A 26200-nucleotide genomic window follows, 5' to 3' on the forward strand; every position below is an offset into this window, starting at 1 on the left:
AGCTTAGTCTTTGATCCACTCTTATCTTGGATTCAAGAAAATTTGAGAAATTCTTAGATTTCTTGATTTTCTTGTTCTTTCTTGAGTTTATTGAAATTTCCCAAGATTTTCTTAAAAACTTTGATGTAAACATGGAGGAATCACTCATGTTGATGATAAAAATAAGGGCTACGGCGATCTTGGTTGTTGGCCATGGCATGTGGACATGATTTGTCTCAAATTTGAGCCATTTTGGATCAATTTTGATAGGTGGACAAATTTTTAGTCAAAGTGAATGTGTAATGGACAACTCTTGTGTAGTGTGGACCTGTTCTTCATCTTCCCCTTTCTTCCCATTCACGTTTTTGATTCTAGGCCGTCTTGGAAGCAAATTTATTCATCTTGGAGTCTTGAAGAATCAACGTGGAGTCCAAATGAAGACTTTTGATGTTTCAATGGACCTGAATGGCGTTGAATCACTAATTTTCTTCTTCTCTAGGCTGCGCAAAATTGTCATTTGCTTGTAGGTGCTTCTTTCAACTCAATCGCCTTTGCTATGGTTAATAACTCTTGTGAGAGTCTTGCTACATGAGATAGGGTACATAATGTCCAGCATTTGTGGGATTAGCAGCGTTTGAGCAAAAACAGGCTACATTTTTCTTTCCTAGGGTTACATGGAGATAAGAATGCATAGTGTGGCTTAATTAGTTACTTATTAAGCTCTTAATCATGAATAAGCTTTGATCAAGCTTCTAGATTAGTTGACTCCTTCAATTTCTCCAACTCTTAAGTGATACATTCGGGGATTTCATAATAATAGCCCTAATTTATTGCAATTGGTGAAATACTCATGCTATTCATTTGTATGGAGAGCTATATAATGCCTCAATGAAGACTATATGGAGAGCTATATAATGCCTCAATGAAGACTATATGCAACCATATAATTCTCATGGATTCTTGACTACTTGATGATTCAAAAAATTTTAGCCTTTGCAAAGCAAACATACTCCTTTGTGTGCTAATCATGCGATTGAGCATTCTTGTCATTTTCTTGGAATCATTTTGGGAATTTGGTTCCATTTTTAGCATTGCTTGTTGGCAATTGAGGATTTTCATGGTTTAATCTATGGCATTGAGATCCTTTCGTGCATTGTTACATGCCATTGGAAAGTTGTAGATACCATTCATACCATTTTCATGCTATGATATGTCACATGACATGTATGAATCATGCTATAGTTTCATGTGAGCTTATGGAATGAAGATGTATCCCATTGATCATGTTTGATGCAAGTGAGATGAGGCATGCCATATGCTCTTGTGAAGAGGCACATGTTTGAGCATTGTGAAAGGCAAGTGATTGAAGTTGTAGATGGGAAGACATCCTTTTGAAGCTCACCTTGTAAATCCTCATCATCACCATTAAAATCTTGTATTGATGGAATTGGCATGCATCTATAAGTGCCATTTGTAAGTGACCCACACTCTCATCCATTTCTAAGCTTTCATTTGTTTCTTGCATAACTAAAAAGCTAGATATGTGGTAGGGTACCTTGGCAATAAGGAGAAGAGGCCAAGGAGAGTGCATCTTGAACTCACCGTGCCATGAGTGCCATGGTAAAGTGGTACGGTGGGGGATTAGGTACAATGGTGGTGAAGACTTGGCAAAAGCCCTTGCTCTTGGATTTCAAACTTGAGTAAGGGGGTTAGAAGGGCTTGGCTAGGATATCGGGAAGCTTCAAAGCGCTACATCGACAATCATCTTGTGGGAAGTTGCATTTGAAAAAAGCAGTGGTACAAGCAAGGGCATTGACAATCATTGTGTTGGTAATTGCAATTGGAGCAAGGCAATGTTATAAGAAAAGGGGGGGAAAGATTACAATTGTTGGTATTTTCATATTGCCTATGCTTGGGCATCATTTGTGATCATATATTGGATTGAGTTTCGATAGAAATTGCCCAAAGGTCGTGCCAAATTTCCTAAAAATTCTCCTGCATACCTACAACCTAAACCCTAAATTAAATCATAGGGGTTTTTAGGTCTTGCCTAGGTCTTTACATTCTCTTGTAATACTCCATAAGTATTTTGCGTCAAGCTTAAAGATCCCAATTCTGACATCATTTGGGGGGTGAAATTAGGGTTTTTTTAGAAATCGCCAAACCCTAATTCAGTCATCATAAACCCTAGATCAGTCATCATAAACCCTAGATCTTGTCGCATGGACCCTAATTCAGTCATCATAAACCCTAATTCAGTCATCATAAACCCTAGATCGTGTTGCATGGGTCTTTATATATCTTGTTAGTACTTCATTAAACCTACCAATCAAGCCCTTAACTCTCTAATTTTGATTTCATTTGCTAGGTCAAAGTGACATAGTTGAAACTCTTTGATTTGGATTTCATTTACTACGTGACATAGTTGACTTTTTGACAAGTCAAAATAGAGTTGACTTACACTTTGACTTGGGTTAAAATCTTTGGGGGAATGAAAGTACATGGTAAGATAGTTCCAACAAGTTATAGATTATCAAAATCAGTCGAGTTTTGGTCATTCTATAGTCAACTTTCCATTTTTAGTAGTACTTCATAAACCCAAAAACAAATTTTTTTAATCTTTGCATATCGTGTTAGTATACCTCATTAGCTATCCATAGAGACAAATACCATTCAATTTAGAGTTTGGGAACCCTTTCAAAAGTCTTTTGAGCAATTGAAATGATGCCGAAGGCTAAACTCAAGGGGAACTACAAGAAAGTTCTTGAGTATGAAACGGGCACATGAGAAGCAAGATAAGAAGCAAATCCAGATGTTCAAGGAGCTATGCAAGAAGAAATTAGTGGAAATTTCAATGAAGGGGTGCATCAAGAGGCAAATGTTCACAAATACCTAAAGAAGGCGGGGCCATGAACATGAACAACATGATGTATCTCATGCAAACTATGATTAAAAGGATGGACCAAAGATTTCAGTTCATGGTGGACATGTTTGACTCTATGAGCAAGGAGTTGCATGATGGGATCACAAGCTTGAAGAAAGATGTGGATAAAGGCAAAGAAGCTTACGGGTGGACTTATGTTGCATCCATATGCACCAAACACTTTTCCACCAATGGGGCCACATTTTTGTGGGACCTTCACATGCAAATGCATTACATACTCCTCAAGCTAGAATGCACAATGTTGACGGGAATCATCGTTCTATTCTTGGGAAGGACAATATTCCTCCATCATTGATGCATCAAGGTGGAACAAGTATGCCCGATATGCCTATGCATGGTCCTATGAATGGGATTTTCATCAATGCAAGGGAGAAATGTGGACAAAAGCAAAGGCATAGTTTTGGAAGAATCAAGGGTGAATGGAAATTAGAATCATCCACACATAATTGGTCATCACTTTGATGAGATGGGTCATCATACTTCACACACATGAGTGTTCATCACTTTGATGAGATGGGTCATCATTTTAATGGGATAGAACCTAATCATAGTAGACCTCATCACTTCAATGAGTTTGGGGGCAATCATGTTAGACTAATTGAGCATAGACCACATGTTCATCGATGAAGATGAGTTTAAGGGAGTGAAGTACAAGTTTACTTTTACTAAGTTCAAGGGTGAAGGCTCAACCAATGAGGAGTTTGAAGAATGGCTTGATAATATGGAGCTTTACTTTGAACTTAGCTCTCATAGGTGATAGGGCCAAGTTTTTGTTTGCTGCTTTGCATCTAGAAGGTTATGCCCATGCATGGGGGCGGCACTTGAATTCTCATGGTTATTTGATCACTTGGGAAGATTTCAAGAATAAGATGAGGAGAACCTTTGTTTCAACCCCTTAATATATCAAGGATGGTGGAGAAATTGGATGATCTCACTCAAATAGGCAATGTCAAGGATTATGTGCACAAGTTTATGAAGTTCTCACTTCATGATGTGAAAGGCTTGAGTGAGGAGTACAAATTGAGGAAGTTTATCAAAGGGCTACAAAACAACATCAAGGTTGATGTGGATGCTCAAAGACCCAAAACCATCAAGGAAGCCATGCTTTTTTGTGGAGATCTATGAGGAAGAGTATACACATGCTAGTGAAGCAAGGCATGGGTTTAGGGCTGATATTGGCACTTCAACTTTGGCCAAATCTTCAAGTGGAGTTTCTTATCACACGGTTCCTCCTAGATTCCCAACCGTCTATGGAAGAGATGGAAGGAAATTCAAATTTGGTAACTCTTTTCCTCGACCTCCAAATGTTGATGGGAAGCAAGTTGACGTGAAAGCATCTAGCAAGAGCAAGGTTATTAGGGAATATTGTATTAATGATTTGAAGGGGACAAAGGTTTTTGCTTCAAGTGCAGTGACAAATGTAACAAGGATCATTGGAAGGTTTGTAAGGCCAAGAAGATGACCCTAGGTATGATTCTCACTGAACCTTGCCATGAAGACATTAAGGAGTATGTGGATGAATATGAGGAGTATTTTAAAGATGCCAGCAATGAAGTTGAAGATGTAGAAAAGGATAGTGAATTTCCTTTTGACCTAGGGGGATCAAAGAAGGGATATGTTAACTATGATGATGGGTTACCATTATGTGTGCTTATCATGAGTGACAAGGGTTGTTCATTGCCTCTAACCAAAAACCATAAGGTAAATCTTGAGCTTTCACCATACATCGTGCCATCTCCATGAGAGACTTGTTCTTCCTCTCAGCCACACCATTTTTCTGAGGTGTGTATGGCATTGTACATTGATGCCTTATGTATTTTTCAGCCATATATGCATGAAATTCCATGGATATATACTCCCCCCCTCGATCTGAACGAACGGTGCCAACTTTATATTCACATTCATTTTCAGCCATGGATGCAAAGTTCCTAAAGCACATAAAAACCTCTGACTTCTGCTTTAATGGATACACCCAGCTATATCTGGAGTAATCATCAATAAAAGTGACAAAGTAGAGATATCCCTCACAATAGATGCTGTCCGCCATAGGACCACATACATCACTATATATAAGTTGTAATTTCTTAATAGCTCTCATAGAGCCATCCTTTGGAAATGATACCCGATGCATTTTACCAAGAATACACCCCACATAGATGTCTAGCACAGGGGTCTCAAGAGTTGGCAACTTAGACACCATATCATGCCTTTGAAGGCGTAACAAACTACCATAATTCAGATGGCCAAATCGTGTATACCATAATTCTGCATCACTCATAGCACGAGTCATAGAGACTGAGCAAGCATCATGAGGCAATTTCTCAAATACATCCATCTTGTATAGGCCATGAAAGAAGGTACTTGAGACAATGATATAATAACCATCATTTCTATCCTAAACTGTACATCTATCATCCACAAATTTCACCATCAACCCTGATAAGGCTAAGGTTGAGACTGATAGCACTCACGAGACACCTGCATGACCGTTCGACATTTAAATCATTGGCGGGTTTGGTAGCTGCTGGCATCGACATATCTTTGCCAGAGATTCTACAGCTGGACTACACCGACTAGTCCACATCTACCCACTCCACTTAGCGTGTTCACATTATGGATCGCTTGTATATACTCTATTATATGTGTTAGTCCCTTTATCTTCTTTGTAGACCTCTTTTGTTGTGTGAAGAAAGAGAAAGGGTTTGTGTGAGTGTGTGTCTGCTTACAAGAGCTCAAGTTCTTTTCTCCCCTGCATCTTTTCATGGTATCAAAGCCTGGTTCATGCTAAGGGCTTAGTGGCAAGCAAGAGAATTACACGAAGCGGTACGAGGGTAAGAGCTTCACCTGCTCTTTCCCCTTTGTGTTGGCTACTACACCCTTGTCGGGAGCTCTTCGGGAGGCACTGGCAACAAATACTAATTAAGGAAATGTCTTTGCAAGAGCAAGGTGCAAGGCAACTACATTGTCCTTTAGTCCTTTGGACAAACTTTTGCGACTAAAAACGCGTTTTGGGCATGTCTTGACCTTTGTTTATTAGTTCGCAGGTGTTCACGTGCATTGCGGGTAAGTTTTGATTTTCTATAAAATTCTATTTTTGGAACTGCAAGAAGGGCATTTGGTTGTGCAAACATTGTATGTACTGCAAAGAGGTCTTACAGGTGCTATTGGGTGTATGTATACAAATTGAGGTCACTGGTCAATTTGGTGGAGGAGGCACCAGAGATACCTGAGATTAATCCAACTACTGCAGATGTAAAACAATACAAGGATTAGAATCAAGGAGCAAGGAAAGTCATGTATTGGCTTTCTATTAGCATACAAGAAACCATGATTGGGCATATATAGAATGCCAAGGCACCCAAGGAGGCATGGGACACCTTGGTGAAGTTGTATGAAACTAACACTAAGGTACAAAAGATTCAGTTGAAGAAAGAGCTTCATACAGTGGAGAAGAAAAACATGTCTGTGAATGATTATGCCTTAAAGATCAAGGGCATTGTGGAATCCTTTGCATCTATTGGTGTTTTTGTTGATGATGATGATAAGGTGAAAGTATGTGTACGTGGTCTCGGGCCACAATACAAGGCATTCAGAACATCTATTCAGACTCAGGAGAACATTCCCTACTTTAGAGATTTGGTGTCAATACTAATCATTGAAGAAAAGAGTTTGGGTGAAGACCAGTCTTCACAAAACAAAGATGGTTCAGAGCAACATGCCTTCTACACAAGTGCCGGTGTAGAGGATGAGATAGAGGCCGAGGCCGTGGCCAAGGTGGTGGCCGAACAGGTAATCAAAATTATGGTCAGCAACATTAGTCCCATGAATCACAACACAACACACAGGTGAAAGAGGCCAGTTCAGAGGCTGGGGGAGTCAAAGAGGTCGTGGAAATTGGCAAAGGCAGCAAAATGATACACGAGGCTATTTTTATCGTGGCAAACCTGGGCATGTGCAGGCAGATTGATATAAGAGAGTACTTCTGCAACAATGAGTTCTTTGATTTTTTGTGAAAGAATGGCATTCAGATACATTTTACATGTAGATACACTCCATAGCAAAACGGAGTTATTGAGCGAAAAAACAGGCACATTGCAGAGGTAGCGCGAGCATTGATCATGACAGAGAAGAATATGCCACATAGCTATTGGGCTGAAGCTATTTCTACATTAGTTTATATCATGAATAAGAAGACTCCTACTGCAACCATACATGATGTAACACCAGAGGAGAAATTTAGTAGCAAGAAACGTGATTTGTCTCACTTGAAAGTTTTTGGATGCATAGCTTATGTGCATGTGCCAGATGAGTTACGTACAAAGCTGGATCCAAAGGCAAATAAGCAGAGATGTTATGTTTGATGAAATGAGTAGTTGGTATGCTACTAAGAAAGATGTCGTTGGAGTTTATATAACTGGAAATGTGATTGCACAGAATGCAAGTCATCGGCAATCACAGTTATTGAGTGGACTTGGAGAGTCCTCTGCTATTGGGTCTATTTGATAGACCATGGAGTGGTAGGCTGCATCAAAATACTAGTCGTGAAAATGCAATTGATACATCACGAAAGGGCAAAGAGAAGGTTGGTGAGTCTCTTGGTATGCCCGACATTTCTGCAAGGCATTCTTTTTTTGATGGAGAGTCTAGTGGCTCATAGTAGAGCCTTGATGATGAGCTTGGGATCCCTCTTCTTGCTTGCTTATTTGTCATTAAATCTTGCATGCTAGATAGGTTTGGTTGTAGGTTGTCTTCTTGCTAATGCTTCCCCTTAATTCCTTGTCTTTTGTGAGAGAGAACCATCGTGAAGGACCATTTCTTGTTGACTTTATCTAGGCATAGAGAGCTCTCCCTTTGGCAAAGGAGCAACGGATGAGCTAGCGCACCCACATAGGGAAGTTACAGTTTGTGGCTCGAAGGCAAGACCTAACGACACACATGACTTAGCAAGGCTAAGGTAAGCTATTGACATGAACATACATTTTCTTTACTTTGATCTCACTTGCATAAAAAAATCAAAGAAGAAGGTTTGACTCCTTCTTTGTCAACTAGCTTAGCATGGATTCTGAATTTATGGAGGATCGTGTCAAAGCCCCTACTATGCCACCCTCAGCAACATCTTCATCTAGCACCATCCTCATCTTGTACCCTCACACCCCCTCCATGTCGCTCTCTACATCCTTAGCCTCCTTGATTTCCATTGACCTGGGACCAATGTGGATTACCCCATAAACTTTTTCATCCCTCTCCAACATGCTCACCTCTCCAATGTAGTTTGGGAGGTCTCAAGCTTTCCCACAACCTGCTCCATGTTGCTCAAGTGACTCTCTTAATGGTACTCTCTTCTGGTTACCCTCGTGACCCTTCTCCATGTCTTCCCCTCGCGTAGTTCCCCTATTTCACCAGTTGTCGTTTCTACACCTTCCTCTTTCTCCTTTACTTCCAGTTGTCTTCTTCTATCTTTTGCTTTTTGACACACTCCCTCACATAATGCCCAATCCTCTTCTTGTATCTTTTGCTTTCGGACACACTCCCTCACATAATGCCCAATCCTCTTGGAGTGATAGCAAGTTCCGGGCGGACATTTAGTGTGAAACCGACAGGGCGCACCGCATTTATAGTACGTTCTTCATTTTAACGAGCGGACTTTCGATCTCGGTGAGAAAAGTTGAGGCATGGGGCATTGAGCGCGACGATCTGCAAGCTGCTTGTAAGTAAAAGGATTCAAAGCAATGCAGGTATAGGAATGCTGACTGCGATCTTCTGAATAACGGATAGTGTTTGTGCGCGTTTTGTGTGTGTGTGTGTGCAGCAAAGATCAGGAGATGTGGCGGTTGAAGCAGCTCATCCCCAAGGAGCAAGCGGGTCTTGAAGGGCGGACGGTTGAGGTGGGCTCTCTGCGGCTGCAGATCCGGAGCACCATTGCTCAGGGGGGTTTCTCTTCTGTCTACCTGGCCCGTGATGCCCAGTCCGGCAAGCTTTTCGCCCTCAAGCACATCATCTGCAACGACACAGAGTCCCTTGACTTCGTCAAGAAGGAGGTCTCCGCCCTCAAGGCCATGCGTGGCCACCCCAACATCATCACTCTCCATGCCCAGTCTATGTATGACATGGGTCGTACCAAGGAGTGCTTCCTTGTCACCGAGTACTGTGAGAAGATGATGGTTGATGTTCTTGACAGCCGTGGTGCTGGCTACTTTGAGGAAAAGCAGCTGCTTTTGATGTTCCGCGACATCTGCAATGCAGTCTATGCAATGCACTGCCAATCACCTGCGATAGCTCACAGGTTAGGCTTCCTATTATTCAAGATCTACCTTCTCAGTGCACAAAGGTTTGTTTTGTCACCTTGTCTAAGCAAAGGCTTTGCTTATGCAAGTATGCAATCACTTACTTCTGTTTGGATCTCTGCTAGTCGTACAAATCTATATGGATCACAGTAGGGTCTGAATACCCGTCTGTAAATGAAGATCAACAGTACTGCCTGAGTCTTGCCTTCACACTTGAAAAGATCTTCAATTCTTTCTGAGGTGCTGGTAGTGCCCCATGGCCATGCCATGTAAAATACTTTACTTGTCAACGCAACCTTAATTTACATATACAAATTTGTGAGATTCAATACATTCTGGCTTTCTAGTCGTCATACATTAAGAGATCCTAGATTACTGGTGGTAGGGGCCGCCAGTGCCCTATAGCTATGCGTGTGATCTCTTACGAGTACATGTCAGTTGGACCTCATTTACATGCACATACTTGCGAGATTGAAAGCATTGAGTCGCTCTAGTTGTCAGCTTTGCAAGGTGTAACTTTTGGGAAACACCTCCAAAAAAAATTTCTTTAATCATATGCAACATTTGTATTTGTGGCACACGCTAATTGTATTAAAGCATTGCTAAAGACTGTTTGCTTTTGCTGATTCGACTTCATCCTTATGTGTGGGCTTTGCTTATTCTCTCTGATGGTTAGCGTTGTTTTGTCAGGGATTTAAAAGCTGAGAATTTGTTGTTGGGAAGTGATGGTCAGTGGAAGCTTTGTGACTTTGGTAGCACTTCAACCAACCATAAACGCTTTGAGAAGGCAGCAGAGATGGGTGTTGAGGAGGACATCATAAGGAAGCATACAACTCCTGCTTATCGAGCTCCAGAGGTTTGTGCTTGATAGCATGCCATAGTTAACAGATGGAAATTATTTTTGTGTAGTTTTCAATTTATATGCTGGAACTCGAGGAAGATCACATTGCTATATTATATTGAAAGCTTACATAACCACATGCTTATGTATTATCAGGGTCACTTACTGTAACTGGTGTTTCAGATGTGGGATCTTTACAGGAGAGAAATCATTAGTGAGAAGGTGGACATCTGGGTAAGATGAATGGAATTTGCACTCTTAACTCGCTGCATTTAGCAATGTTGAGACATCCGTGGGATCTAAGAGTGGCTTCAAATTTGTTTGCAGGCACTTGGATGCCTATTGTATAGAATGGCATATTTCAAGTCTGCATTTGATGGAGAGTCAAAGTTGCAGATCTTGAATGGAAATTATCGGCTGCCTGATTTGCCAAAGTACAGTGCAAACATCACAGGCTTGATCAAAGACATGCTTAATTCCAGTCCTGAGGCAAGGCCAGATGCTATGCAGGCAAGGGCTCTGCTTGAACGGCCTCTGAACTAGGTTAGTTCAATGGCTGCAAGCTAGGTGACTTAGTGCGGTCCATGCTGTCATGAGAGGTCCTCATCAAAGATGTGGTCTGTATCACCAGAAGCTGGCCGAAAAGTCACATGCTAAGGGACATGTAAGTGTGTTGATTGGTTTTTGTGGTGCAATTTCAGGTGTGGCACAGAGTGAACGGTTGTTTACCGTCAGAGTGTCAAAAGATTAGCCCAGACACAGCTCCATCAACACTACCATCACAAGACAATGCTGGTAAGTTTACCTTCTACACGATGAAGGGAATAATTGTTTGTTGTTTGAAGCATTTCATTTTTCGAATCCTGATTGATTGGTAAGTTTTTTTAATGGACAGGCAACGTGGTTCAGGGTAGGCAACCTTCTGTTATGCCTACAAGATCACCACCTCTGCCTCCTCAAAGAAATACAGAACGTGGGTCCCCCCCTTCTGTACAGAAGGAATCAGACCATAGGTCTTCTACTTTGACATCACAGGAAACAGATTATGGCTCTGTATCTAGTGTCGGAAAAGGTGGCGCTTTGGGGTCTTTTTGGTCAACACAGTTTGCACAGGAATCACATCATGATAATGACAAGCACCCCCCTGCCAGAAACAAGTCTGTTAGCACAGGCAGCCAACCTGGATCTCTATCCAAGAGTCCTCCTTTGCAGGGGACACAAAGTGCCACTAGCTTTTTCAGCGAGCCCCAATCAATGAGAAGCGATCTCTCAAAAAAGAGGGGACTTGCAGTGAGAAAGTATTCAGGACCCAGTTCAGGAGAGGATGACGGTGGCGATGCTAGGTTGGACGATGACAATGGTGGTGAACATAATGTGCGTAATAAGGGGGGCCCAAGTATTGGATTATCTCAGGTGGTTCCTTATGCGGAGAGTGTGAATCCGACAACTGATGAGGCTTTTAGCGAGTTTGTAGCTGAGTTTCAAAAAGCTTCAAATCTCACAGCTGAGATTAAAGGTACAGGTGGAGAAAGCTGGCAAGTGGAATTAGAGAACTTAAAAAAGGATCTTAAGCAAGCACAGAAAGAGAAACTGGAGATTGCCTCAAAGTATGAGAAACTCACAGCAATATGCCGATCTCAGAGAGTTGAAATTCAGGAGCTAAAATTAACCCTTGCAGCAACAAACAATCAGAGTACCCCCTTTCAGGCTAAGGAACCAGTCTCTCAAACCCGACCACCTCCTCCTCTATCTTCACAAGTAAGTCAGTAGAGACAGGCAGCAACTGTTGGTGTGCCATGATAGGACAGATACTTAGGACTGCCTCTTCTGTTGCATGGCAAAAGTTTTTGTTATCTATGCATGCGATCCCCTTAATGCTTCTTTACCAAAGGAGAATTCATGATGTGCTCAGCATTCACACACGCCTTTCAATGATTCTCCTGGGGCATGTTGGGGAGAACTTAGAAGCTTGACCTTGTGGGACTTTGTTGAGGTTGATGTATTTCTTTGATGGGGACAGTTCATGATTGGGATGATTTACCTCCTATATGTCTTTTAGAAGAAGTGGTGTGGGAATGTTCTTTTAACTTATCATTACCCCATACCTTCTTCTCATTGATCTTTTCTCCTCGTGTATTTCCTGTTATTCACATGCTTATCAAGAGCAATTTGACAAGGCATGACTGGAACATGTATTTCTTCATCATAACAAAGAATGTTCTTGATTTAGTCGTCATCATAGGCGCAAGTAGTACCCCACAAGTTCCTATCATTTCTAGTATGCACCTGATACAGGAATTTACGCTAGGGTTTCATGTGTTTAGCTTGTCCTTCTAGACAATCCCAACAATTAAGTACTTCCGATAGTCTGGTATCAACAGCCAGTTCTGATTCGCTTGTCGCTAATCCTGTGAATGTGTAACATGCATGGAAAGCTTACAAACAAGGATTATACTTTGATTAATGGAATTCAGCACCTTCAATCTCGACGATGAATATCACAATATGAAGAGGATAGTATAGAGAGTGAAAGAGGAAGAGAATACACAGTGTTGGTTTCTAGATACCCTCTTAAGGGCCCCCACCATGAATGGTGTATTTGCTTTATTGCTGAATGTGTAGAGGACTGACTGTCTGGCTGTAAACATGACGACTTGGAGACCTTCTTGCTGCGTTTCTGGTAATGTTGCTGGCCACCCTGGATCAAGACCTCTGTCCATCTGGCGTTTGGCTATGCACAAACTTCATTAACTTGAAGAAATGTGAGATTTGGAGACATTCTTACTGCGTTTCTGGTAATGTTGCAGCCCTGGATCAAGACCTCTATCTTGCGTTTGGCTATGCACAAGCCTCGCTAACTTGTAGAGATGTCAGATGTTTGGCCCAAGGCCTGGAGCGACCTAAAAAATGCTATAAAAACATTTAATGCTAGCGTTTACAGAATTTAATGCTGCACTTACTTCTGCTGCTGCCCAGTCTGCTTGCTGACCAACCAATGGCTACAGTCAGCCCATTATGTTGGCTGAAAGGAGCAATAAAGCTCCCTCATGGTGTCAGCTGCCTCTTATGGTAGTTCAGGGCGGTAAACAGCCCAACCAGGCTGCCAACTGAGGCCGCTAGGCATGGGATGGTCTTTGGCTGGCCCATAGGCATGCCTTCCTAGCCTATATGCTAACTACATGCTTCTGATGCAAACCTAATGCTAAGGCTGATTGCTACATGCACTTATCTGATGAATTCTCCAAGTGGGTTAAGAGGACTGACTCCAGATTGACCTCTATGGCTCGGAGACTGACCTCTATAGCTCGTGCTTGATTGTCCCTAGATAGAGGGCTCACAATGGGGTCACGACATATGACAAATTTATCTAAAAGGTACTATTTTTGTACAAATGTTACACCAATGATGATGCCAGTGTATCACTCTGTATCCTAGTGCAGGGTGCATGTGACTTTTCCTCCTGCTTAGTGTGGCAGCAGGTTCAGGCCTTCCAATTAGTCTGCCAATAACGGGGAGTACTCTTGAAAGAACTCTTCATCTAGACATACTGCTTCATGAGTTTCTCGGTCCTTCAATAAAATTGTCTTATTCTTCAACCGGAACCATGCTATCATCTGCGGAGGAGAATTTGTTGGCTCTATGACTTTTACCTCGTCGATCATATTTGGTTGTTCTTGTGATACATTTTGCAATGTTGGACCTACATATTGCTTCAACCAAGAAACATGAAAGACATTGTGCATAGTCAAACTTTCTGGCAACTTTAACTTCAAAGAGACATTACTTAACTTCTGAATGACTGAAAAAGGGCCGAAACTATGGAATGAAAGCATTGGGACAATGCTTGGCCACTTGCTTTAGCTGTTGCTTCATGATCTGGAGATATAACCAATCCCCTTCCTTAAAGTTGACATCTCTCTTGGATTTGTTGTGTTCTTGGGTATAAGCTTCTTGAGTTTTGGCCAAGGCGCTCCTTAATTGACTCAAATGATTTTGAAAATGTTTCGGTTGCCTTGTTGGCCTCTAGGGATGGTGATACTTGTCTCGTCAAAAGAGGAGAACCGGCGACCAAATGTTGCCTTGTACGGCATTCGAGCAATACTCAATGAGTGAGTATCATTTAGGATTGCTTGTACCAACGGAAGATATTGTTTCCATTTTGACTGCTGGTCATTGTGTGAAAATATACCCAAAAGGGTATTTTATCTAGCCCAAAAAGGGCTATATTGACATTTTATTTTAGCTTTATGTGCTGGTCGACAGCCACATGTGACCGACTAGCACCCACTCAGCCTATATATATGAAGTGCATCATTATTCAGCTTGAGCACAATCACAAGAACATCTTTTGCTGGCCGCCTACGTTAGGGCTACCATTAGCGTTCACATCTTTTGCTAGCCGCCTACATCAGGGCTACCATCAGCGTTCACATCTTCTGCTGGCTGCCTACATCAGGGCTACCTTCAACGTTTACATCTTCTGCCGGCCGCCTACATCAGGGCTACTATCAACGTTTACATCTTTTGCTGGCCGCCTATATCAGGGCTATCATCAGCATTTACATGTTATGTTGGCTGCCTATATCAGGGCTGTCTTAAGTGTTTTACATCAGCAGACATCAGCACATTAGCACTTGATCTGCGTTTTACATCTGTAGACATGAGCGCTTACAGCACTTCCTTTGCATTATCACGGGACAACAACCCTTCTTGCTTCTTTGGAGTCTCACATTGAGCTCCTGTACTGGACTTTATCATACATACATACATACATGCATGCATGCACATGTATGTATGTATGTACGTATGATAAAGTCTAGTTTATATATATATATATATATATATATATGTATATGTATGTATGTATGTATGTATGTATGTATGATAAAGTCTAGTACAGGAGCTTATATATATATATATATATGTATGTATGTAATATGTATGTATATATGTATTGCATGATGTGTGATTTGCTCTGATCTCTCATATATTTGGTCCTTTGGTTTCTTTTGCCCTCACATGGTATCAAAGTTATCATGAGCAAAAGGATTGAAGACCTTGAGAGCACACAGCATGGATCGTCTACCCACGATTCCAGAGGACCAACCTTTTTTTCCATATGTTGATTCTCCTTATTTTGATATAGATCACACGGAGGATGGGACTCCTTATTCACAGGAGAGTCCCGTTTGAGGTCTTTCATTAGGAGACGACCAATGAATTTTTCGCTACTCACCCTCTACACCCTTGGCATCTCGTCTTTCTTCTCCAAGCTCATCAAGTGTCACTTCCAGAGGAGGACACATGCCTATAGCCAGTGTGCCAGTATTGGACCTAGGTATTCAGCCTCATTTGGAGAGTCTTGCCACTCATTCTAGCCGACAACTTGGACTTTAGTATGGGATCTTTTCTCAGGAAGGACAGGTTAACTCCTCGGTAGTTCAAAGATCCATCATCATCAACCCTACTGGTGATCGCGTTAGGTTCGTATGTGCCTTTTAGTACTTATGTTCCTAACTCTACCTGGGTATCTCCTTCTGTAGCACAGGTTCAACAGGTACCATCAACTACTCTCGATCCCTGGCATTATGTGAACCCAAATAGAGGAGGGTCTAGGAGTACAATTCACTCTTGGACTTCTGGTGTTCAAGGAGGTAGCACTGTTTTCTCTTCTGGTTCACCTTCTGTTCCTGCTCCTAATGTGTTTTGGAATACTGCTTAACGTCAAGCACAAAATCCTCGCACCCAATCCATGTTTTTTCTTGCTAGTGTTGGTGTGCAGTCATCACCGACTGCACCCCCTTTGGGTCTTGCGTATGGGTTTTACCCATCACAGGTATCTATCAGCACTATGCCCTTTGGCACTGCGGTGCCACCCAGCATCCCGGGGTATCAGGTGGTTTACCAACCCATCTCTGGCACTAATGCCTTTCCTACTTATGTGCCCACTCAAGGATTTGTGCCTCAGCCAGGTATTTCACCTTATATTCCATCTTTTGGAGTATCTTTGCCAGGTTCTACACATATGCGTGGTACTAGTGGATTTTTTGTTTTTCCTCTTTAACCTGTACACTCCGGATATGGGTACTAGACATCCTAGACTCCCCCATCTTCTTCCTTTCATGTTTCGATGTCCAGAAATGCTTTCACAGAAAAGACTCGTTTTAACGGATCTAATTATACCACCTGGGCTAATCCCATGGAACAGGTTTTTACTTCCCAAGGTTCTTGGAACCTAGTTAAGGGATTTGAATCAAAATCCCACCCCTCCCTAGCACCTCTTGAAGTCATCCGCTATTGGGAAGCTAGAAATGCCACTGCTATAGTGGAGCTCATGCAAGGCCTTTTGCCAGAGTTTCATTCGCAACTCTAGCAGTTTTTCTGTCTCTGACAAATGGGCATACCTTGCAGAGAGATGCTGCACGTGATTGCACGCGTCGCATTGATCTCGAGTATCAAATTCAAATTTTCTCTATCAAAGAGGGGGATGACCTGACCGTCAAGGTTGTTGAATACTGGCGCCTTAACGCGTAGTATGCCACCACTAGCTCCGCCAAGTCGCAGGAAGACCAGGTTATCACTTTACTGAACAAGTTGCCGCTTAGTTTCTTTACTTTTGTCACACAGACCATTAGTTTAGAACCTATGCCTAACCTATATGAGTGTGAGTGCCAACTCTTGCGCTTCGCTCGGTTGCATGACCAATTTCATCCCAAGAAGTCAATCCTCTTCTTCCTCTACTCAAGAGGGGACCCTTGTGTCCAATACCACCTCTACTCAAAAAGGACAGCAAGGGAAGGGAAACAGCAACTCAGGTAATCAAGACAAACCTCCAGGCAACAATATTGATCCCAAAAACCCTGCCTCAACACCCATTTCTCATTGGCAAAATATATCCAAAAAGAATAAATATTGTACTTTTGTCAAATGCCTGGGCATATTGATGATGAGTGTGTCTTTAAAGCCAAGGAAAATAGAGGCAACACCTCCAACACCACTAACTCGAACCGCCAAAACAACCAAGGTGGTAGCAATGCCCCAAATTGGAGATCAAGAGGGGGTAATAATCTAGCACCTACTCTGCAAGGTTCCTCGCCAAGGAACCTTCAACAAGGCAATGGTACGACTTGGTCGAGATCCTCTTGGTGGCGATCCATTGGTCAGGTTGGTCAAGGCCCCCCCTCCTAGTCAGTTTCTTTCACCACCCCGGAAGAGATGTCTGATTGGTCTTTCCTTACACCTCATCCCGGCCCCTCGGCCAATGTCGCTTAGGTCACATTTGAGGTTGACTCCGGCCACTTCTCGAGACGAAAGAAGAAATAAAGACCTAGGTGAGGCCATCCGTGTGTGAAAGCCTTTACCTTCATTCAGATCTGTTAGTTACCTGACAATCCTCTCGTGCCCATCATTGAGGCTCACCCAACTCTTTCTTGTGGTCATCCGGTCACTTGGGTAGTTGATAGTGGAGCTACACACCATATGGCACGCAATGCTAACATTTTCCTCTCTCAGCGTCCTGCTAATGGTGGTGAAGTTCGATGTGGCAACAACACAATGATGCCCATCAAATCACCGTCTTATTTGACACTAACACAGGTCCCAACCAGGCTACCTTGGACAATGTCTATCTTGTCCCTAACTTGGGTCTCAACTTACTTTTTGTATCCTAGCTGATCCAACTCGATCGTGGAGTTTACTTCAACAAACGAGTTGTCGAGGTAATTGATGAGACTACCGGTCTTGTTGTTGCCAAAGGTCAAGCTCAGAAGGTTGGCTTATACCAGATGTCTACTTTTTTATCTGAGCCCTCCTCTGAGGGGTCTGAATTTCATCGGGTTCGTGCCTATGTGACCCAAGCTCTCTTGGACACTGAACAACTATGGCACTATCGCTATGGTCACCTTCCTTATGACACGCTCTATGAGTTTTCTAGAGATTAGTTGGTTGCAGGCATACCCCGCCTCAAATTGACAAAAGATGTTTGCCAGCCATGTCAAATGGGTAAGTAGCATCGTACTCTGTTCCCACATCATGCTACTCATCGTGCTCAGGGAATACTCAAGTTGATTCATTTCGACTTGAGTGGGCAATCCCCAACTCCCTCCTTGAATGGGTCTCTCTACTACATGCTGATTGTAGATGACTATTCGAGATACATACCTCCTTTCTATATATTCTGTGATACACCAGTTTTGCATCCCTGACCTCGTACTTTAGCCACTCGTTAGCTTGGGCTATCCTTTGGTCAAACTCAGATTCTGCCTGGACAATTTTCTGCAGGGCCTGCTTGTTGGTTTTTGCAACCTCGTCCAAGGTGTTGATATCATCATAAAAAATTATGGAGTGAACAAAGATCCCAAAGATAGAACCTTCCCTTGATCATAACTCGCAAAAGCAAAAGGTGAGGATGGTGATCATAGTATAAATTTGAGATTTTCATAAAATTACCATTGGTAACATATTCTAAATTTTGAGTTACAATTTGGTAATTTTCTAAATCTTAAAGTTTCCAAAGATCTCTTCATTTCTTTCATACATGCTATATGTTGCGAGTTTCAAAAAATTAAAGCTATTTCTATCAGTTATTGAGAGAACTTGGAAAAAATAGCAAGATATTATAGTGATTTCTACTTGGTGAGCCTCAAGTTATCAATTTGAGCCTTGTTAAGCATGCATCATATAGGCTTATAGAAAAACCCTAATGGTAATTTTTCTTAAAAAGTGAGTTATCATTTGGTAATTTTTTACTAGTGCAAAGTTACCAAATGGTAATCATCAATCTAAATTAGATTACAATTTGTAACTTTTTAGTCGTTTGGTTCCAAGGTGGTTACCAAATTTATACTGTGATGGTGATCCACGTAAAGTCTCCTGTTGAAGTGTGATTATAGTGAACATGATGGGAAAGGTAAAGGTGTGCAAGTGCCAAAGTATGAGCATGCATGAGTACATGAAAATGTGAAGGCAATGTATTACAATGAAGCATAAAAAATTAAAATATCCTATGAATAGTCTCTTGGAAATGGCAAAAGACCACATGCGTAGCATGTGACTAGCTCACATAGCTCCCATTGAAAACAAGGTGCAAACCTCCAAAAGTTTTATGCATGGAATGAGCCTCTTAGAGAAGATTTTGTGTGAAGAATAACTTTGAACTTCAACCATAGGAACCTAAGGGTTTAGAAAATGCTCACTCCAGAGAGCAATTCTTGTGTTTTGGTAGCTATCTTTTATTTGGATAACCCTAGTTTTTAAGTGGGTGAGCAATTGGGCATGATACCCATGTTGTGGTATGATCCAATGGTCCGCTCATGTGGAATGTGATACTAGAGACGTGGTATAGTCAGTGAGGCTCATTCCGTTTGTTTGCTTATTTGTGTCTGTGATGCCCATGTTGTGGCATGGCCATTGAGGCCTGGTCCAGTCCACTTTGTATCTAGTGTTTGGTTGTGTCATGCTTCGGATTGAGGGAGGGATCGCTAGTATATAGTGGTCAATCCACTATGAACGTATTTTTTGTTAAAGTGCTACGTATTTGATGCTAACCATAGGGTTAGTTGGACTAATCTTGGGTTAGAGGGCCCAAAAGATTAGAAAAGTAGGTTGATTATAGTGGCCTAAGGTTCTAAACACTCGTAAGATAATAATTCCATAAGTAATTGCTTTATGCTTTTATGGGGGATTATTATATAAGTGGGATGAATGGATCTATTGTATATTTATTATTGTCTTAGGGTCCATCAGAGGTGCCACCATCTTCGGACGGTGTGACTACTAAGGGAACTGCTGCCACACTGCCCGTCTCGCCCTTGCTTTTGTGCCAGCCCTTTGCTACCGCAGCCATGACTTGTTACACGTGCATCTTCTCCAACGTGGCCCTGAAGCAACCTCCCTCAATCAGCACTTGCCTTCAATGTTGCCATTACCACCGCAGCACAGCATTATCACGACTCTCTCTTCATTCATTTGCTGCACTCTACTCCTGCCATTGCTCTCCTGAGTAGTACCTTTTCTGCTCCAAGGTGTTGCTATACAAACAAATCATTGGTGGTCCATACCACATAAAACTATGGAGCAAAACAAACCAGCATTGCTTTTGAAAGGTTACGTGGCACGAATTTCCTGGCATGGCAGAGAAAAGTCAGGCTCTTGCTCATGCGAGACGGAGTTTGGAGTGTTGTCAATGGCACAGTAGAGAAGCCCGAAGGTGTAGCTACAACACCTGTAGTAAGAGTCTGGATAGAGAAGAATGATCAAGCACTAGCTCACATTGGTCTAGGACTTGCCGACAATCTCATTCATCACGTCAACTTTAACAAAACCGCCAATCAAGTATGGGACGATCTCGAAAATCTATTCGGGAACAAGCAAAAGTATTATGGTTTCAAAATGAAAGAACATCACACATTGCAAGAGCACCTCAGCTCCATAGGTTCCCTCCTTCGACAAATAGCTGCTTTAAAGGCCAACATTGATGAAGATGACAAGATTGCAGTATTCTTCTCCAGCTTGGAAGAGATGGAAAAGTACAAGGAAGTGTTATCTTCACTTCGGGTGTCTAGAGAGATGCCATACAAAGACATGGTGGGCTATCCTCATTGATGACGATCGTCGACTTCAAGAGCAAGCTTCTGTCAGTCTTGACATAGAGGAGGCGGGACTGTTTACTCAAGAAGACGGTGTGCCTAGCTGTCTAGCTTGCCCACCTTGGTTGCCCAGCTGTTTGGCTAGCTTGCCGATTGACCACACGCAAGCCTGGTGCTGCCCGGCACTTGGTGTAGTAAGCTACCTAAACAATTGTACAGTTTCAACTCCAGATGGGTTTACAAAAATGTACAGCACTGCAGGACTTTGCATTGATTGATTGACCTACCTACCTTGGTCTACCCTGATGGCAATTGGCGACTAGTCCCTAGACTAGTGTTGCATGCACATAAGCCTTGCTGTACTGATCCACATCCTTAAGCATGATTAAGAACATTGATGCAATTAACACATGATTAAGAACATTGATGCAATTAACACATGATTAAGACGCAGAGGAGAGAGGAGAAGAGAGAGTTTTGGTGTTGGGTTTTCTTGTATTACTATGGTACAAAAAGGTAACTTGATGCTTGTACATGACGTAGACCTATGGTCAACCCCATAGGGGTGACCGGGGCCCCCTTCTACATATGCTCTACTGAGGCTATGACTGAATGATGATTATGAACTGAATGATCTTGCTGAAAACTGATTTATGTTTATATATGAGGGTAGAGTGCTGGTCAGCCAGCATCCAGCAGCCATAAAATCCCTTTAATATATATAAATGATGCGCTTTATTATCTCTGCTGTCGGCCAATAGCTGGGCATCCAGCTGCCTGCTGTTGGGTACTCTATTGGCTGCCGACAGCCTGTCTACAGCCAGCTGACAGAGGCCCCAACCTCCATGTCAATGCTGATGATGGTGTTTATGCTGCTGAATCTGATGATGCTGATGGTTCTTCTACTGACAATGATGGCTGCTGACGAAGATGTTGATGATCTTGATGCTTTGCTACTGATGACAGATGATGTTAATGATGCTAGCGTAGCTACTACACTAGTCAAGGATTAAGCTAGTTCATGCTGAAGATTAGCCATGGCACGGGCGTGCACGTGACATTCCCTTTTGCTAAACTTGATAACGGGGTGGACACTCTGTCATCCTCCCTCCCTGGACTTGGTCTTGAATTGCTACTGCTGATTGACTTTGACTTCTACTGACTTTGACTTCAAGTGACTGATATTTTTGGTCTGTACACCTTCACTCCTGATCTTCACTTCCAAGTCTTGATGACGAATTGAGCATCTGTTCACTGTTGTCCCCATGCCTGCTTTCCCTTAACCTTGACACAGTGTCGGGTCACCTAGACTTTGACTTTAATTGACTGATATTTTTGGTTTGAACACTCTTGATCTCCACTTCCAAGTCTTGATGACGAATTGAGCATCTGGTCACTGCTGTCCCCATGCCTCTTTCCCTTAACCTTGACACAGCATCGGGTCACCTACCGGAACTGATCATGCCTGTTTCTAGGCCTTTGGAAATGTTGTGAGGGCTTAATGAGGTACTGGGTATGCGTTCCTACCGTTAGGGGATGCTTCCTCTGGCTTCGCTTGTTGTGCAAACCACTCCTGCTGCATCCAATCTACAGGAAGTGTGCACCTTCCTTGGGACATAGCTTAGTGGGCTGAGCTTGAATGCTCTGATACCAATGTTGCATGCACGGTAGCCTTGTTGCACTGATCCACAGCCGTAAGCATGATTAAGAACATTGATGCTAATTAACACATGATTAAGACACAAAGGAGAGAGAGATTAGGTGTCAGGTTTTCTTGTATTACTATGCTACAAAAAGGTAACTTGATGTTTCTACATAATGTAGGCCTGCTGCCTATGGTCAGCCCCATAGGGGTGAGCTGGGCCCCCTTCTACATATGCTCTACCGAGGCTATGACCGAATGATGATTATGAACTGAATGATCTTGGTGAAAACTGATTTATGCTTATATATGAGGGTAGAGTGTTGGTCGGCCAGCATCCAGCAGTCGGCCAGTTCTGATTGGACATAAAATCCCTTTAATATATATAAATGATGCGCTTTATTATCTTTGCTATCGGCCAATAGCTGGGCATCCAGCTGCCTGCTGTTGGGTACTCTGCTGGCTGCCGACAACCTGTCTACAGCCAGCCGACAGAGCGGCCCCAACCTCCATGTCAGTGCTGATGATAGTGTTTATGCTGCTGAATCTGATGATGCTGATGCTGATGCTGATGGTTCTTCTACTGACGATGATGGCTGTTGATGAAGATGTTGATGATCCTGATGCTTTGCTACTGATGATGTTAATGATGCTGTCCTAGCTACTACACTAATCAGGGATTAAGCCAGTTCATGCTGAAGATTAGCCATGGCATGGGCGTGCACATGACAACTAGGGCTCACAAAATGCTCAGTGCACATCTCTTACCCAAAACTTGCACTTAAAAGTACATATATGTCACGTGCCAACCAAGTACAGTAGGTGCAGGTGACAGAAATGTGAACCTGGAAACTGTCAGATTCCCTGATGCTGCCAAAAGCTGCTTCCGTCTCTCTAGCAGAGGGATGGTCATCTTCTATCCATCATCTCATCAAACTTGAGGATTTAAACATCAGACATCTTCAACATGTGATTGTGCTCTTTGGATTGGGAATAAGAACTAGAACTGGATGAACTCGAGGCACTCAGAGAGCTCTCTGGAAACTTTGATGTCCAGGACGATGGGAGTGGGAATGACTCCCTTTAGTGGGAGGTCCAATTTAGAAAACTGCGTCTCTTGTACTGAAATGCTGATTGTCATGAGAGTATTAAGCGAAAAAGTGATTTGGAAAATGTGCTTGGCCAACTGGAGCATCTTGATCCTCTTGATTTTGTTGCTGTTGTATAAGTTTGTGCTAGAGATTGTGTGCAACTCTTGCTTGATTTTGTGGAGAACAGCACAAGACATACTTAGCTGGTTCAAAGTATGATATGTGCGTGCGTCTGTACACATGCACACAACATGAAGAAGAAATGCTCTAGAAGTATACAACAGGTTCCATTCTTTTTCCTTGAGTAGATCCTTCTGTAGTTGCAATGTGGTACCTGCTTGAAGGTTGCTTGGCCATTTTAACTCGTGGTCACAAAGCTGCTATGATACCAATGGTACATGCAGAGAGTTGAACTCGGGACCTCCCCTACCTGAGTCACAAACACTCACCGCTGGGCTGTGCGCCCGTTGGCTATGATTGGCTCATTAACTCTACAGGCTGAAAACTGCCTAAAACAGCAAATCCTATATCAAGCACAGAAACAGAAAACACTGGCTGAACTCTATTTACTGAAGTTGCTTGCTGAGGAATTGTGATAAACTCGGGGGCTGGAACTGCTCCTTTTGCCATACAAGCCTTCATTGTTAAAGACTTGATGATGATTGCTATGTTCCCTCTTATAAGTGAAAAAATAATGAACTGCTTCTGCTTGGCTGGTCAGAGCATAACATCAGTTTTTTGTTACTTTTTCTTGGGGGGGGGGGGGAGGGAAATTTCTGTACTCTTATGTTCTTGCTAGTGAAATATCTAATCTAAATTTGAAATAGGGTAGTGTATCATAGGCGACTGTTTTTGTTGAGTACTCTCCATACCAATTCCGTACATGTACCTTATGTACCATGCTTAATATTGGCTTCTCTGTGCATTCAACTAAAGAGCTATGCAGCCAAGCTTGCACAAAAGGGGAGTGCTTTTAAATGGCATTTATGACGCTTTACATAGTATTTACTGCTAACACATAAGGGAATTAAATTTCAAACTTGCAAAATGTAACATATCTGAGATGCTGTCTCTATGGCGATTGGCTTGAACAACTAAGTGTGGTTCGAGATAAAGCTGAAGCCTAGTGAGTATCAATTTCAGACATGAATTGTCCTATGCATTTGCCAGATGTGTGACTTGATAATCTTTTTTGGGCCTCCCTTCTCCCTTACATAGCCAAAATGGCTGCATGGTAAGATGGTTGATTTCTAGACTTGACATTTTAGCCCCTTATGGGATTTGAGTCTTTTGGAGGTTAGACTAACGAAGTTTGGTCTGTTTTCAAGCAGAATCCAGATCGGCAAGTTGGTACAATTTGGGACCTGCAAGAAGGTCTGAGCTTCCCAGGAAATTCTTCTTCTGAGCCACAAGGATGGAGAGCTTTCAGTGATGCTGCTTCCAAGCAGGTACACAGTGGTAAAAAGGATCCTCATCAAGATTTCAGTAGTGTAGGTGATACATTTGGCGGCGCAAGGTTTGATATCTCGAGATCAGAGGTTATGAAGATGGGAGCTACAACGGAGAATAGTCAACTCTTAAAGGCTACAAGATTTGCTGGAGATGCTTGGGGACTGCATGATAGTTTTGCTGCTCTTGGAGCTGGGTTTACAGCAACCAAGGGTATGGGACAAGGTTCACAGGGTGAAGGTGTAATTGGTAGCGGAACCACCTATGATGCAAACTCATTTAAAGGAGCTTCTTGTCCTGCCAGTCTTAATCAACCATCAGGTTGGTCAAATTTTTGATTCAACAGAGGACTATAGAAGCAACACACAGCTTGGTTCACGGTTCGCTCTCTTTTGTTATATTATGGAGGTAGTTTCTATGCCACTATCTTCTTCATTTGTTAGTCATTTAGCCTGTCTGCGAAGCACCGAGTTGTATGCAAGAACTATTGTCAGTAATGTGTGTTTTGCAAGTAATGTGATATTCAAGAAGCTATTTCTTAAGAGCCTGACAGTATGCTTGTAAATTCCAGCACCACAAACTATGGCCACAGTTATAGTCTTACAGAGTTTGTTGACTGGAAGCTGTGTTGTAGCAAAAAAATGTTTCCGGTGAATTATTGTGGAAGATGTGCTCAAGTTCAAGTGTCATGTATATTATTCATAGCAATACAACCATGGCATTGGCAAATCAAACTTCTGACATATAGTGGATGTCACTAATTGGAGCTCTCATGGGCTGCTCCTGGCTCTTTGTAGACGTTAATACCTCTCTCTCTTTTCCGCCCTGTGCACATGCTCGCACGTGTTGGCATATGTACGTGTCAGGTGTGCCATGTTGTGAGGTGTACCCCTTCAAGGATCTTCGTCAATTAAATATGTACTGCTCATAATCATCACATAAGGGGGGATAATGGGAACTTGTTAGATAACAAGGGGAATGCACAGTACTATGCTTCTTCCAAGTGTTTTGGAAGCTTTGCTTTATTTCAGTTGCTTTGCCGTCAGCAAAGTATTCTTGTCTCATGCTGTGCGTTCGTCTGATAGAAGTAAATGGTTCAAAGGTTTTTTCAAAATCTTGTAAGCTATATGAAACTTACTTTTTAAATCCTATCTGCAAAACGGTTTATACGGCAACTCTATGCATGATTTGGCACTATTTACACTCACCCATCTTGATGTGTATGACCGTGTACTCCATGCGCATCCCTTGTTCTTATTTTATAATCTTCTTGGGTAGTGTTTTTTACTGTTGTATTGTGCACTCCTGTTGGCAGGATACGAGTGAGTACACGTGGTTGTATGCCTTCAATGAGTGGAGGCTCTAAGCCTCGCGGAACTAGGGG

The 26200-nt window shown here is 42.4% G+C and overlaps 1 protein-coding gene across 1 annotated transcript; it reads left to right on the top strand.

The window, feature by feature from the left end:
• The first annotated feature begins 8502 nt into the window (after nucleotides 1–8502).
• LOC147622788 (uncharacterized) lies at nucleotides 8503–25545 on the top strand. The gene is made up of 8 exons (XM_086822415.1): nucleotides 8503–8630; nucleotides 8733–9206; nucleotides 9898–10063; nucleotides 10232–10282; nucleotides 10376–10558; nucleotides 10750–10843; nucleotides 10944–11806; nucleotides 24699–25545. The coding sequence occupies exons 2-8, from the start codon at nucleotides 8746–8748 to the stop codon at nucleotides 25152–25154; spliced, it is 2274 nt and encodes a 757-aa protein (XP_086678541.1). The 5' UTR covers nucleotides 8503–8630; nucleotides 8733–8745; the 3' UTR covers nucleotides 25155–25545.
• The last annotated feature ends 655 nt before the right edge of the window (nucleotides 25546–26200 follow it).

The sequence above is a fragment of the Cibotium barometz genome, chromosome 28 (genome assembly GCF_041138505.1).
Source record: "Cibotium barometz isolate CiBa-2024 chromosome 28, ASM4113850v1, whole genome shotgun sequence".
Taxonomy (NCBI): domain Eukaryota; kingdom Viridiplantae; phylum Streptophyta; class Polypodiopsida; order Cyatheales; family Cibotiaceae; genus Cibotium; species Cibotium barometz.